Below are 14,270 nucleotides of genomic sequence, written 5' to 3'. Positions count from 1 at the left end.
ACACTCTTGGCTTATTTACTATTGTTAGTTAGACACATCACATTAGATTATATCAAACTGGTGAAAGTAATTTGCAGATGGTCTTTTAAGAAAACATTATTTTTCTAAATATATGACTGTAGTATATATGTTGGTCAGAGTTCATCTGTTATGTGTTTGGATTATATTTGTTTATTTTTTTTTGTTTTGGCTATATTCAAATATAGTCAAATTGAAACCTCACCTCTCAACTTCTCCTTTTGTCCGTGCTGCCCAGGCGTGCTCCTGCTGTGACGGCGCCTCAGAGGAAGCAGCGGCGGCAGCAGCAGCGGGCAGAGGATCAGCCAGACCTGGACATCAGTGAAACAGAGACACGCTGCCTGCGGAGGCCCAGGGAGGAGCCCTCAAATGCTCTCTCAGACACAACCAGCTAGACAATAAACTCCTCCTGACTTTCATGGCGACATTCATCAGCACCACTGTGAAGAGGGACCTACTTTACATGAAGCATCTTAACAGACCTTTGCTCTTCCTACAACATTCTTCATCACCGTCTCTGTCTTACTCTTTAGATGTCCGACAAAAACTGTCTCAAACAGTCGAGACTTTTGTAGAAAGTGAACATACGAGTGCTGGACTCTGTGACTATGTCACGATCTGCTTCTGTGTAGCACTTAACAAAGCAGCATATGCACTGATCAGGAGATGCCAAGCCCAATGACAAGTGAAACACAATATGTGCTAATAGTAGAGGTCAAACACACACCAACCATCTGGAGGCTGCTCCATACACATGGCAGGAAGTGGCTCTGCGGTGTTCTAACTGCTGCGGTAAATGAATGAATTCAGCCTTTTGTGACGTGAGTTTCTCAGTTACAACAACATTGTGCTACTGTACGTCAGCATGTGGTGAGAACAGGTGGAGTTGAGTTTCAGTCATCATAGCCATCAAACACCAAATGAACGCACAAGTGCACTTTGTGGGCTGCACTGGAAGAAGGAGAAAAACACGAGTGAGACTCCTGTACGTCTGCTGTATTTTCCCAAAGGACTTGCTGGTTGTTGCATTTAGTGACTGATAGGAAATTAAAGTGCAAAATACAAAGTTGCGCCTGTATACAGCAGCGAGCAGGCATGGATGGGTGACGCATTTCACCACCTCCATCCACACTGGAAAACATGTACCAGATTCTTCACTTAAGTAAAAGTAGTGAAAAACAAATACGATGCATTGCAAAAAAAGTACAATATTTCCCTCTGAAATGAAGCAAAGTAGAAGAATAAAGTAGTATAAAATACTATTTGTTACTGATCTGCAGGCATGATGGAGGTGGTGAAAGCAATTGCCCTGAGAAAAGGTCAATCAGGGTGAAACACATACTGTAAAGCTACTCACCAACCCATCACGATATATTGTTTCTGAGAAATGTATCATTAGAAATTTGCATTTTCCCAGCCGCCTGCGTCACATGTTACCTAATGAAACTTTAAGTTTTCATTCTTTATGCATATTTCCACTCAGCATTTATTTCAGTATCAGCTGTGAAACTTGCCTCTCATGTAAAGACTCGTGTGAATGTCTGTAACAGTCTTTGACTCTGAACATACTGTATATATATATATATATATATATTTTTACATGCACTAATTGTTTCTGTAAGTTATTTATGGAATACTGACTGTAAATACTATTTTTTTTAAATGCGAACATTAGGACAAATCCCACCATGGACTGTAAAATACTAGAGTTGTTTATGGTGGGTGATAAACATAAAGTGAAGAGAATATTGATGTTTTCCCCATGCAGTTTTAAAAGTGTGCCACATGACACTTGAAATGGTCTGATGTTGCCCCTCATAAATATGGAAAAGAGCCTCCTGAGCATCCTGTGGAAGTGTCTGAAGCTCATTACCGTTTTGTGTGGTCACCTCAGAAGTGGAAGTTTAGGGTTATTGCACGGATATAAAGCAGCTCAGACAGATGTCAAGTGACTGTGTGGAGGGCTTTTCCTTCACTTTGAAGCTCTCACTGGCAACTTTTCCTTACTTTGTCATTCTGTCATTTGAACAGACAACTGACAACAACAAATGCACATTTTTTATTTTTGATGATGAATGTTCTTGTTATGTTTGTTAAATTTTCTCTAAATAAAATGTTGCCGAATTGAGGCTACAGTGACGTTAAGTGTGTTGTTTGCATAAAACTGTCTTGCATTGACGTTTTTCAGTGCTTGTTTGCGCATATTAGTTTAAATTGGACAAATACATGACTCACTCAGGTTTGCAGCTGTTAATGGGGCCGATGGTCGATTAATGAGGATAAACGACTTAGAAAGTGGTCGCCTGTTTGCAGAAGATCGATGCTTGACAAATGGTGAGGAGGGAGCAATAGATTTAGACATTAACTGAATGACAATGTAACTTCAACAGCTCCTGCAAATACGTTTTTAAATGATAAAAAATTATATTATATATATATATATATATATATATATATATATATATATATATATATATATATATATATATTTATATACCAGAATCTGGTATATCATTTATTTATTTTTCTTTTTACTTTATATATTTATTATATATAAAGTAAAAATAAAAAAATATGTTATTTTAATGATTTATTTATGTATTGTTACTATTATTATTATTAGTAGTAGTAGTAGTAGTAGTAGTATTATCATTATTATTATTTATTTTGCACAATTTAAGATTACACAAACATGACAACAAATAAACAATATAGAGTGCAGGGACAGGCAGAAAGAACACTGGGTTTATTTGAAACCTCCACCTAGAGACAAGATTAATACAAAGAAATAACATTACTACATAATAGTGATGACAAACAATTATTAAGATATTTATTTATATGTATATATATATATATATATATATATATATATGTATATATATTATATATAATATATATATATTATATATTCTTATTATTTCCTTATGATAATATAATAATTTTATTTTACTTTTTTAAGTATATATATATATCAAAAAAGACAAGAAATGTGTGTGATCTACTTTATACTTCTACATCACCACATTTCAGAGGGAAATGTTGCACTTTAAAAAAATATGCAATTTGTTCTCCATCCTGATTCCTGAAGTCGTGACATTCACCTTCCCAATGCAAATGTGTGTCTGAGCCGACCACTGGAACAATAGCTGGGATGTAATGTGGTGTCTTGTCTCTGCAGACAGCCAGATCCTCCAGTCCACGGCTCAGCAGGCCGGATCAAAGCGACCCCCATCCTCTCTCCACAGTTCACACCTGGACTACATGAACAAACCGGCCTCCTGCAGCGCTCATTTGCACCTCTGGAGATCCGCTAATCCGGTTTGGTCTCCAGCGAGCAGTCTGACGGACTGAATCAAGTTCGGCATCCAGTCATGTCGAGTGAAATCTCTGCAGAGCGTTCAGATGTTGTTGTTTTAGAAGTAAAAGTAGTATACTACCAATGTACGTATATAGCCTACAATCTACTTATTATGCAGAATGTCCCCTTTCAAAAAGTTCATATTATCATATGTTATTAGATTATTATTATCATCGTTGAGACATTAATTTGTAAGCAGCATTTTGTGCTACAAAAGTCCCAATGTTCTATTAACTATAGCTATCAAAAATGTAGTGGAGTAAAAAGTGCAACATTTCCCTCTGAAATGTGGTGATGTAGAAGTATAAAGCAGATATGACACATTCCTTGCCTTTTTTATATATATATATATGTGTGTGTGTGTGCATATATATATATATCTATCTTTATAATTGTTTGTAGTCATATTATTTCTTTATATTAATCTTGTCTCTAGGTGGAGGTTTCAAATAAGCCCAGTGGTTTTTCTGCCTCTCCCTGCACTGTATATTTTTTGTCATGTTTGTGTAATCTTAAATTGTGCAAAATAATACACAATAATAATAATAACAATAAATAATTAATTAATTAAAATTAAAACAAATGCATTTTTACTTTATATATAATAAATATATGAAGTAAAGTAAAATAAATAAAGTAAATTAATAAAGTAAAGTAAATAAAGAAAGAAAAGTAACACAAAATGGAAATACTCAAGTAGGCCTACAAGTAGTGGGGTTGGAATATACAGCATAAAATAGACCCCCAAAGTACTAGTAGGTTACCTCAGACAGAATTACTTGAAATTACTTTCCCAACACTGGAGATATTACTATTTTTAGGGATATACAGATACTGGATCGGATATCGGTGACAATGGGGCCGATCTATTCAATTATTTTTTATGTTTATATACTATATACATTATACGCTGGAATTTTAATTCCTGTTTAAGTTTTGACCAATTGTTGCTGCATTAAAAAGGTTTACACATGAATTGTAATTCCTGTTACTTTTGAAGATTTTTTGCCAAATTGCTGGTGAACGATTTATTATTTTAATAATAAAGTCCAATTAATTAAATTTACATCTATATATTTATTGGTCACATTTCGTTTTACAAAGTTAAGAGAGTAATGTTTAAATCAAGCCTGATGTTGGTTAGACATAGAAGAATGATCCCAGTCATTTCCACACAGTGAGGCATACAGCTTATTAATTAAACAGTGGTATCGGATCAGTAATAGTAGTAGTGGTAGGTATTGCTATCGGTGCATCCCTAACTATTCTATAATCTCATGCTTGCTGTATTAATCATTTTCTTGTCAGTTCACCAAAGATCCCTCTCAGTATGGGTAAGAAAGTGTAAGAAATGACACTTGGAAATCACAGGAACAGCATGAGGAGCCATCTGACTAGAAATGGGTTAAGAGTGAGTTCAGGATTGCTGTCTTTTCTTATTCATTTGTAGTTGTAGCAGCTGAATGTGCGGAGGCAGAACGGTGTCTGTGACTCTCAGAGGTCATGTCTGCTGAGGGTGCAGACACACAAGCTTTTAAAAGTGTATGTGAGATAGTATGGGGTTCCTAGTATAGGACGGTAATTTACAGATGTTAGTGGTAGATTGTTAGCAAATTTAAAATAATATATGCACTGAACTATTTGGCAAAAGACCTGATTGTAATTGCCCTGCATGAAAGCCCCATATACAGTGTAAAACAGTACGATATAATGGGAAACTGATAACCTGATGGTGGGGGCTTTGTTAGTTAAGAGCCTATTTCCATGACTGAGCAACTTATTTGTTCCCATGTTATTTTAAAACTGTAACATAAAAAAAAAGCTGAAGTCAAGTGGAGTTATAAAACCCATTTGTCAACTCCTCAACTAGGCCTATATATGGAGCGAGTGGATTACTCATTTCACACCTCACAAATGCCTACGATGTGCTAAGGGATCTTGGAGAGAGAGGGAGAGAGCGTGCACACACAAATGGTTCACAATTGCAGAGTAATAACTAATATCTTGAAAACAGCCGTGGGTGGGTGGATAGTGGGATCCTTGTGTGTGTGAAATGTGGCATTTTACATTTGAAGAAGCTGCACAAATATAATTTAAAAGTCAAAAAAAGATATTTATTGAAAAGTTTAAAACTCAAGATGAGGTAGCCTACTTAAAGTCACTTATAAATACAAAGTTAAAAGACATCCTAAATACAAAATAATTTACACACACGACTAACAATGCATTTCTAGTGGGGACAGCTATAGCTTCTATACATCCCATTCATATTCAACAAGTAAATATTTACATATGCATTTACCCCTTCACTGAAGGCAGGCCCATATACAAGGCCAATACACTTCCAAATGAAGACCCTACAAGTCTCTGACCTCTGCAAAACAGATTTAATTACATACTTTATTTATTAAATACATTTTTAGTTTAATTGTAGTTCCACAAAGAGCTTCTCAGGTGCCTTTCAACAAGTTTCAAAGTTGTCATGTACTGGTGCCTACACCACAAAACATCCTAAATCATCTAGTGTAGTTTAAATCATGCTATTCCTTTGACCTTTGACCTTTGACCTTTTTAATGATCTACCATGGTCTCCACATTGACGTGGAGTAAGTTAACGAAGGCGAGTTCAACACATCCTGGCTGTCAGCCTCCTCTGAAGAGGAAACCTGACTTTGCTCGGAGTCCGTCTCATCCAGGTCAGAGCAGAGGTCATCGGTGGAGGAGGTGGTGGAGGAGGGGGCCGGGGACGCCATGCTCTCAGACCGGGACCAAGTGCTGTTACTGTCGGGGCTCTCCGCCACCGTGTCCGGCAGCAGCACCCGGAGGCGGTCCTCGTCGTTCAGGGGCATGCTCTCCAGGAGGTGGTTCAACAGCTCCGCGGCTACCGTCGGGTCAATCCCCGGGCAGCTGGACACAAAAGTGTGCACGTCGTGCATACACTGGATGTAGCCTGCCGCGAACCGTTCACAGGCCTCCCGGTTAACGGCGTCCACTTCTACGGAGAGAAAATAACAACCGTTAGCTCAGGAAGTTAGCTAGCTACCAACGGTCAGAAGTTAACTAGCTAGCTACCAACCAACGGTCAGAAGTTAGCTAGCTACCAATGGTCAGAAGTTAGCTAGCTACCAACGGTCAGAAGTTAACTAACTACCAACGGTCAGAAGTTAACTAGCTACCAACAGTCAGAAGTGAGCCAGCTACCAACCAACGGTCAGAAGTTAACTAGCTACCAACGGTCAGAAGTGAGCCAGCTACCAACCAACGGTCAGAAGTTAACTAGCTACCAACGGTCAGAAGTTAACTAGCTACCAACGGTCAGAAGTTAACTAGCTACCAATGGTCAGAAGTAAGCTAGCTACCAACGGTCAGAAGTTAACTAGCTACCAACGGTCAGAAGTTAACTAGCTACCAACGGTCAGAAGTTAACTAGCTACCAACAGTCAGGAGTTAACTAGCTACCAAAGGTCAGAAGTTAACTAGCTAACAACGGTCAGAAGTTAACTAGCTACCAACAGTCAGAAGTTAGCTAGCTACCAACGGTCAGAAGTTAACTAGCTACCAACGGTCAGAAGTTAACTAGCTACCAACGGTCAGAAGTAAGCTAGCTACCAACGGTCAGAAGTTAACTAGCTACCAACGGTCAGAAGTTAGCTAGCTACCAACGGTCAGAAGTTAACTAGCTACCAACGGTCAGAAGTTAACTAGCTACCAACGGTCAGAAGTTAGCTTGCTACCAACCAACGGTCAGAAGTTAACTAGCTACCAACGGTCAGAAGTTAGCTTGCTACCAACCAACGGTCAGAAGTTAACTAGCTACCAACGGTCAGAAGTTAGCTTGCTACCAACCAATGGTCAGAAGTCAGCTAGCTACCAACGGTCAGAAATTAACTAGCTACCAACGGTCAGAAGTTAGCTTGCTACCAACCAACGGTCAGAAGTTAACTAGCTACCAACGGTCAGAGGTCAGCAAGCTACCAACGGTCAGAAGTTAACTAGCTACCAACGGTCAGAAGTTAACTAGCTACCAACGGTCAGAGGTCAGCAAGCTACCAACGGTCAGAAGTTAACTAGCTACCAACGGTCAGAAGTTAACTAGCTACCAACGGTCAGAGGTCAGCAAGCTACCAACGGTCAGAAGTTAGCTAGCTACCAACCAACGGTCAGAAGTTAGCTAGCTACCAACGGTCAGAAGTTAACTAGCTACCAACGGTTAGAAAGTTAGCTACTACCAACAGTCAGAAGGTTAGCAACTACCAACAGTCAGAAAGTTAGCTACTACCAACAGTCAGAAAGTTAGCAACTACCAACAGTCAGAAGGTTAGCTACTACCAACAGTCAGAAGGTTAGCAACTACCAACAGTCAGAAGGTTAGCTACTACCAAAAGTCAGAAGGTTAGCAACTACCAACAGTCAGAAGGTTAGCAACTACCAACAGTCAGAAGGTTAGCTACTACCAACAGTCAGAAGGTTAGCAACTACCAACAGTCAGAAAGTTAGCTACTCCCAACAGTCAGAAGGTTAGCAACTACCAACAGTCAGAAAGTTAGCTACTACCAACAGTCAGAAGGTTAGCTACTACCAACAGTCAGAAGGTTAGCAACTACCAACAGTCAGAAAGTTATCTACTACCAACAGTCAGAAGGTTAGCAACTACCAACAGTCAGAAGGTTAGCTACTACCAACAGTCAGAAGGTTAGCTACTACCAACAGTCAGAAAGTTAGCAACTACCAACAGTCAGAAGGTTAGCAACTACCAACAGTCAGAAGGTTAGCAACTACCAACAGTCAGAAGGTTAGCTACTACCAACAGTCAGAAGGTTAGCTACTACCAACAGTCAGAAAGTTAGCAACTACCAACAGTCAGAAGGTTAGTAACTACCAACAGTCAGAAGGTTAGCTACTACCAACAGTCAGAAAGTTAGCAACTACCAACAGTCAGAAGGTTAGCTACTACCAACAGTCAGAAGGTTAGCTACTACCAACAGTCAGAAAGTTAGCAACTACCAACAGTCAGAAGGTTAGCAACTACCAACAGTCAGAAGGTTAGCAACTACCAACAGTCAGAAGGTTAGCAACTACCAACAGTCAGAAGGTTAGCAACTACCAACAGTCAGAAAGTTAGCTACTACCAACAGTCAGAAGGTTAGCTACTACCAACAGTCAGAAAGTTAGCTACTACCAACAGTCAGAAGGTTAGTTACCAACCAACGGTCAGAGGTTAGCTAGCTACCAACGGTCAGTTACGAACGTTGGGGATCTCTGTTCTGATTGGCTGAGAGCTGAGCCGTTGGAGATGCATACACGCGCACCTTTGGGCCGCAGCACAGTTAATTAGAATATTAATGCACCAACTAACCGTCATAAATATTCATTCGTGTTAGTCAGTTTTTAAAAGAACTACTTTGTTCGGCGGAATGATGGTGATGGCAATGTTAATTTAAGTTTAATACTTTTTGGGTTGAAAAGTCAAACGAACGGTTTCTTAATGGGCGTAACTCTCAAGTAAACGTAGATATACCAATGTAGATAGATAGATAGATAGATAGATAGATAGTCACATAGTAACCTTGAGCCCGGTTGAGTAAGATGCTCTCCACCCGTTTCACTGTCATCTCCAGCACTTCAGCGTTCTCCATCTTTGATTGTAACTGCAGCAGCGGGTGACAAAACAACGTAAGTAACAACATAAGCTAGCTAAACCAAGACACATCATCATTATAAAGAACAACACTGACAAAGCAGGGGCCTAAATACATCTGCATATAGTAGTGTATCTTACGTCTGTATCCGCCACGATAACTCTGAGTTCTTGTAAACTTTCATTGATGCGAGCTCTTCTCTGCTTCTCCACCAGAGGTTTCCTCATCTGCACAACAAACAGCAAGCACAATGGAGTTATAAAGCCAAGTCAAAAACACACCTATTGGTATTAAAATGCTTCACACACATATATATAGGGCCCTTCCTTACCTTTCTGTCAGATGTGATCTCACTGCAGTTATCACCTCTGTCTGCTCCGTTTGTGGTGGTGTTACGGATGGGGGCCATGTTGTTAAAGTTTAACCCAGGCGCTGCCAGAAACAGAAACACACACTGTGGTTGGACTGACTGACTGCTGGTTTGTAATCCTAAAGAGCCGTTACAGCTCGTCAATGGGGGACAGATGGCCGAGGCGATCCCAGCGGCCAACAAAGCTCGCAGCTCGCAGAAAGACTGGGCTCCTTAGTGCTGCTCCGAGGGGGCATGTACTCGGTATATATGACGGGTCATTTACATATGAATGGAGGTGAAACTGTGCTACGAGACACATCGAGAGCGCGCAAACGCTCGTACCCGCCCAATCACCCAGTGGTCATGTTAGCTTTTGTCCCCATCAACTTCAGTCTGAACCTATAAACATACAGATAAAAAACATAAATCAGTCACCCAGTGGTCATGTAAGCTTTTGTCCCCCCAATCGTTTTTGTTCTTTTTGTAAATATGTTTTATTGATTTTCAAAGATTTTATCCCACAAAAATAACAGATACAAAACATGTATAAGTCAAAATAAACAGATCTGTTTACAAAGTTAAGTCCAAATTCCCTTCCCTATCCCCCTCCCTACCTACCCACACACCCATCAATAGGGTCACAGGTTACAGAATACATTTAGGTGCATGAAGGAAAGATATACAATAAACAAAAGACAGTGTGGGGTGCGGGGGGGATAATTAGGAAAATAACTTATAAAAATAAAATAAATAAATGAAAAAAAATAAATAAATAAAAATAAGTTAAAGAGAGAAAAAAGAAGGGGGGAAGGGAAGAGGGGCTGCTCACAAATGTAATATGACATTCATGTTTTCCACTCTACTCTTCATCAAGGGGTTCCTGCAGAGAGTTGTAAAAATCCAAAAAGGGCCTCCATATTTTTGGGTATGGAATTGGAATTGGGTTCCAAACATCTTGTCCCACCAACTTCCGATTCAAGCCCTTTATTATCATTGTGTAGTACAACGAAATTAGATTGTGACAATCCCATAGGTGCTAATAAAGATAATACAATAAAAAAGAGATAGTGCAATATAAAAAAATATGAAAGATAATACAATATAAAATATAAAAATACAATATGTATATTGATGAGATGACAGTTTTGCCAGATTATTGCACAAAGTGTCCGTCAGATAATTATATAATTATTGCACAGCATCATATAATTATTGCACACTGTTACGGATATTTGCAATAACAATCACTTATTATCTTAATATATCACTCAGTATATGTTATTGCACATATCCGTTTATTTACAGTACAGTATTTACATTGCACAAAAGTGACCAACGTGTTATTGCACATTTACATTGCACGTGTTCAACTCAGACAGAGGAGACGTCTGAGTTCAGGAGGTTTATGGCAGTTGGGAAAAAGTCTGAACCTATAAGCATACAGAATAAAAAAACTAAATTCAACCAGAAAATGGGTTCAAAAGGGTCAGCAACTTCTATAGCCACAGCTGACACAAATAAGGAAATAATGAAGCATTTATCTTGGATATAAATGCATGACAACAACTAGGGGTGTAAGAAAATGTCGATAATCATATCGCAATATTAGGTTTAGCAATACTGTATCGATTTTTAATTAACCTCTTAAAAATCGGACTGCCTGCCGTCGGCCCGGACGATAGTCTGTATTTCAGAGGTTGTAGCGGGTTCAATTTTAAAGCGAGAGTGAAGATACTAGCATCCTATGAGACTGCTATGGAGTCCAGTGGTACCAACCAGGTCATGCTTGCATGGTGCGAAGGAGGCTAAATAACGCTCCAAAGTTACGCTAAAATTTTGGCGAGGAAAAACTGGCATGACCATTTTCTAAGGGGTCCCTTGACCTCTGACTTCAATATATGTGAATAAAAATGGGTTGTTTGTTTTGGGCCAAAACCCTGTAGTTTTATGCATACAGTACAAATATGTATTTTTTGCCTATTCTAAAATGGTGTATTTGAATATTTCTGCATACTGGGGTCCCTAAACAGTCTTGGAATTGCATAAATTGGGTATCACTGTAAAGCTGAGACTCTTGTGTATCCAATGAGTCCAACTGTGTTAGTCCATATAGTAGCCATTTCACATAGTGACTGTTTTTACTCTGATTTTATACACATGGTAGTGTGTCTTTATACTATGACAGTTTTCCTAAAATTAGATCTGAAAAAATGTGCTTACAGTATTGCAATATATTGCAATATATTGAATCGTAACCTCTGTATCGTGATACGTATCGTATCAAATTCTTGCCAATACACAGCCCTAACAACAACCACTCTAGATTGCTCTAAAAACAAAATATAGTCAGTCCTTCACATGTATGTTATTTCAGTACATCAAGCTCCTCTTTCAAAAACATAACATTTCAACATTTACCCTTTAATGTTAATATTCCTAAGCACTCTCTTTTAATGTGTGACACCACTGTATAGGCCATATATCTGCTAATTCTCACATTGCATCATTAGTCAGCTGGGCCTATTTCATGCTTGATTGAGAGCCATCAGTCCACCTATGAGGACTAGGCTAGTGCTCCACTCCCTCTGTAAAAAAAAACACCTAATGTGAATTCGACAGTATGAGCCATTTGTCAAGTACATCACTTTCATGTGTAAAGAGCCTTTAGCCTCTCGAAATGAACAAGCAGTCCTTGAACAGTGCTGACAGAAAAAAAAAGCTCATCCGTGTAGGCTGATTTGGAAGTTTTCATGACACGTATCCATTGCCTATTCTGGTATAATGTGTAAGTAGCTTGTCAGACAAGTTTATTGTTGTATCATCGACTCAGAATTAAAACAGATAAATCCACACGCCGAATGGCACCCGTTAGAAGGATTTGTATTGCTGTAATATTTTGAGCACCGTCAACTCAAACACTTATGTATGTAGTGAGTCATATGGACACGCTGTCATGGCTATTCACATATGGTGACGAGAGCTGTGTCCATGTCTGCACATTTGCACGTGTTGTGTAATTTGCATTTTGAGGTATGCACTAGTACATGTAGTTTGGTTTGCAGTGATCCACTGTTACAGCTTTATTGTTTCAGTACACTAGTGATAGTATGGCTGCTGTAAGGTTAGAAAAGAAAAAATAATTACACCTCATTAGGGATGCACCGATACTGGATCGGATAGCTGGATCAGATATCGATGACAATGGGGCCGATCTATTCAATTCAGTTTTATGTTTATATATTATATACATTATAGAGTTGAATTGTAATTCCTGTTAATTTTTAAGATTTTTTACCAAGTTGCTGGTGTACGATTTATTATTTTAATAATAAGTCAAATTAATTACATTTATATCCATGTATTTATTAGGATTAAAAAAGTTGGATCGGTGCATCCCCTGATGATCATTTGACCATAACATTTCAAAGTTTTATTGAATTTTTTTAAAATGAAATTCGACTTTAGCTTAGAGTTTGTATAATAAGTATATTTCTTGTTATTACCTACAGCAATAATACCCCACTTTTTAACCACATGCAGTGACCTATTTCAGAAATGTAAAATTTGCTTTAAGGTCATCTTATAGGTTTATACTATACAAAATGCTCAAATTACATTGCATTACATTATACTATATACTGTATTAAATCATATATAAAATACTCAAACCCAAGGCACACATTGTACTGTAGCACACATTGTACAGTACACAGTGTACTGTATTGTACAATGCTGTATGCATTAATATGCCTTGCTGATGCTCATGTGCAATCAGTACTATTATCCATTATTATCAGTAGTAGTGACCTAGAGGTAACTTTATTTGCAGTCCAGTGGCGTGGCTGAGAGTTTGAAACATCCCTACATTTCCGGATGATAGTGTTGAGAACATGGATCAGAAGGTTTAGAAGAGGAGATGCAGCTTTAAATAAAATACGGAAAGCACTACCATATCAGGCACTTGCCTTCAAAATAAGGGCATGGTGAAGTCTTATATCAACAAACGGGATGTAAAAATAATTTATTTCCATCCTTAACAGCTTTAAACATTCAAGTATATTTATATGTTTATCAAAGAGCCCACAGACTTCGCATTTCTTGTCAAATATAGTTTCGTAGCCGGACTTGAACTCTTATTTTGACAGCGGCGAGGCGGCTTTTCCTTCAGACCCACACAGTGCTTGTTCGTCAGAGAAGACGCTCTTCTGAGGTCACTGAGCCCCGGGGGCGAGACTCACTCCGCCGCTATATAATCTTCCCGGCTCGGTGGATGAAACCAGCGCACTTAAACCAGCTAACGAGATAAACACACACACTGAACAAACAAACATGGTGAAGATCACTTTCCAGACAGTTTCGGCGCAGAAGCCCGAAAAAGAGAGCGATGGAGACAACAAGATCATTATACCTCAGGCTCACGTGAGTTTGCACACTTTTTCTATTGTTTTTGTGTTGTGGCATGTCATGGTGTCTCAGTATATAGCATTAGTCTTCCTTTTTGCATAAGGTTATAGCTAAGTAGATTAACGTTAATCTGTTTGTTCTTTAGCTGTAATGTTTGATTTGTCTGTCCATGCATTACCTTAATTGTCACTTGATGGGATTTGATTTTGCACTGGTAATCCTCTTTCTACATATATAAAACAGTATGTGTTTAATATATGTGTTCTTTTATGCAACTGAATGGTTGATAATCAGTCCACGTATGCAGTTTATTATATTGCTTTTTGCTGGTGCAGTTATAGGACACAATTTCTGATATCTTATTGTACTATAATGTTATAATAACAAGGGGAAAAGAGACATCATTGCAGGCCATCCCAGCCTGGGGGATGTTGACATTACGTCACCTTGTTTAGCCACCAAGAGGACACACTGCAGATGGCTGTCCTGCAAATTG

The 14,270-nt window shown here is 38.6% G+C and overlaps 3 protein-coding genes and 1 long non-coding RNA gene across 5 annotated transcripts in view; 3 read left to right on the top strand and 1 right to left on the bottom strand.

Annotated features, from left to right (window-relative positions):
• Positions 1-2,158, top strand: part of per2 (period circadian clock 2) — a 28,439-nt gene extending 26,281 nt beyond the window's left edge. Inside the window, 2 exon segments of the mRNA XM_037788153.1 lie at positions 257-316; positions 318-2,158. Coding sequence (XP_037644081.1) covers positions 257-316; positions 318-413 — 156 coding nt within the window. The 3' untranslated portion in view covers positions 414-2,158.
• A 3,313-nt stretch (positions 2,159-5,471) lies between these two features.
• On the bottom strand, positions 5,472-9,883 carry hes6 (hes family bHLH transcription factor 6). The gene is made up of 4 exons (XM_037788213.1): positions 9,350-9,883; positions 9,159-9,245; positions 8,946-9,027; positions 5,472-6,374 (listed from the first exon to the last, which is right to left on the bottom strand). Exons 1-4 carry the CDS (start codon positions 9,425-9,427, stop codon positions 5,959-5,961), a joined length of 663 nt encoding a protein of 220 aa, XP_037644141.1. The 5' UTR covers positions 9,428-9,883; the 3' UTR covers positions 5,472-5,958.
• Positions 8,634-14,270, top strand: part of LOC119499038 — a 25,116-nt gene continuing 19,479 nt past the window's right edge. The window contains exon 1 of the long non-coding RNA XR_005209233.1: positions 8,634-9,052. This is a non-coding gene — a long non-coding RNA (uncharacterized LOC119499038). The remainder of the gene's footprint in view (positions 9,053-14,270) is intronic.
• The window catches only part of itm2cb (integral membrane protein 2Cb), a 5,071-nt gene continuing 4,311 nt past the window's right edge, over positions 13,511-14,270 (top strand). The window contains exon 1 of one of the 2 annotated variants that reach the window (XM_037788208.1): positions 13,511-13,789. In XM_037788208.1, coding sequence (XP_037644136.1) covers positions 13,700-13,789 — 90 coding nt within the window. In that variant the 5' untranslated portion in view covers positions 13,511-13,699. The remainder of the gene's footprint in view (positions 13,790-14,270) is intronic. The other variant, XM_037788207.1, reaches the window with a different exon arrangement.

Source organism: Sebastes umbrosus, chromosome 12 (assembly GCF_015220745.1).
Source record: "Sebastes umbrosus isolate fSebUmb1 chromosome 12, fSebUmb1.pri, whole genome shotgun sequence".
Taxonomy (NCBI): Eukaryota; Metazoa; Chordata; class Actinopteri; order Perciformes; family Sebastidae; genus Sebastes; species Sebastes umbrosus.
The sequence above is the reverse complement of the archived record's forward strand: the minus strand, read 5'-3'. Positions and strand labels throughout refer to the sequence as shown.

Bases quoted from the DNA above. Each gene is read 5' to 3' on its own strand.
- hes6 (XM_037788213.1), bottom strand. From the start codon at position 9,427: ATGGCCCCCATCCGTAACACCACCACAAACGGAGCAGACAGAGGTGAT. The intron at 9,246-9,349 runs GTAAGGAAGGGC...TTTGTTGTGCAG, and splicing joins AGATCACATCTGACAGAAAG to ATGAGGAAACCTCTGGTGGA. The intron at 9,028-9,158 runs GTAAGATACACT...CCGCTGCTGCAG, and splicing joins TTATCGTGGCGGATACAGAC to TTACAATCAAAGATGGAGAA.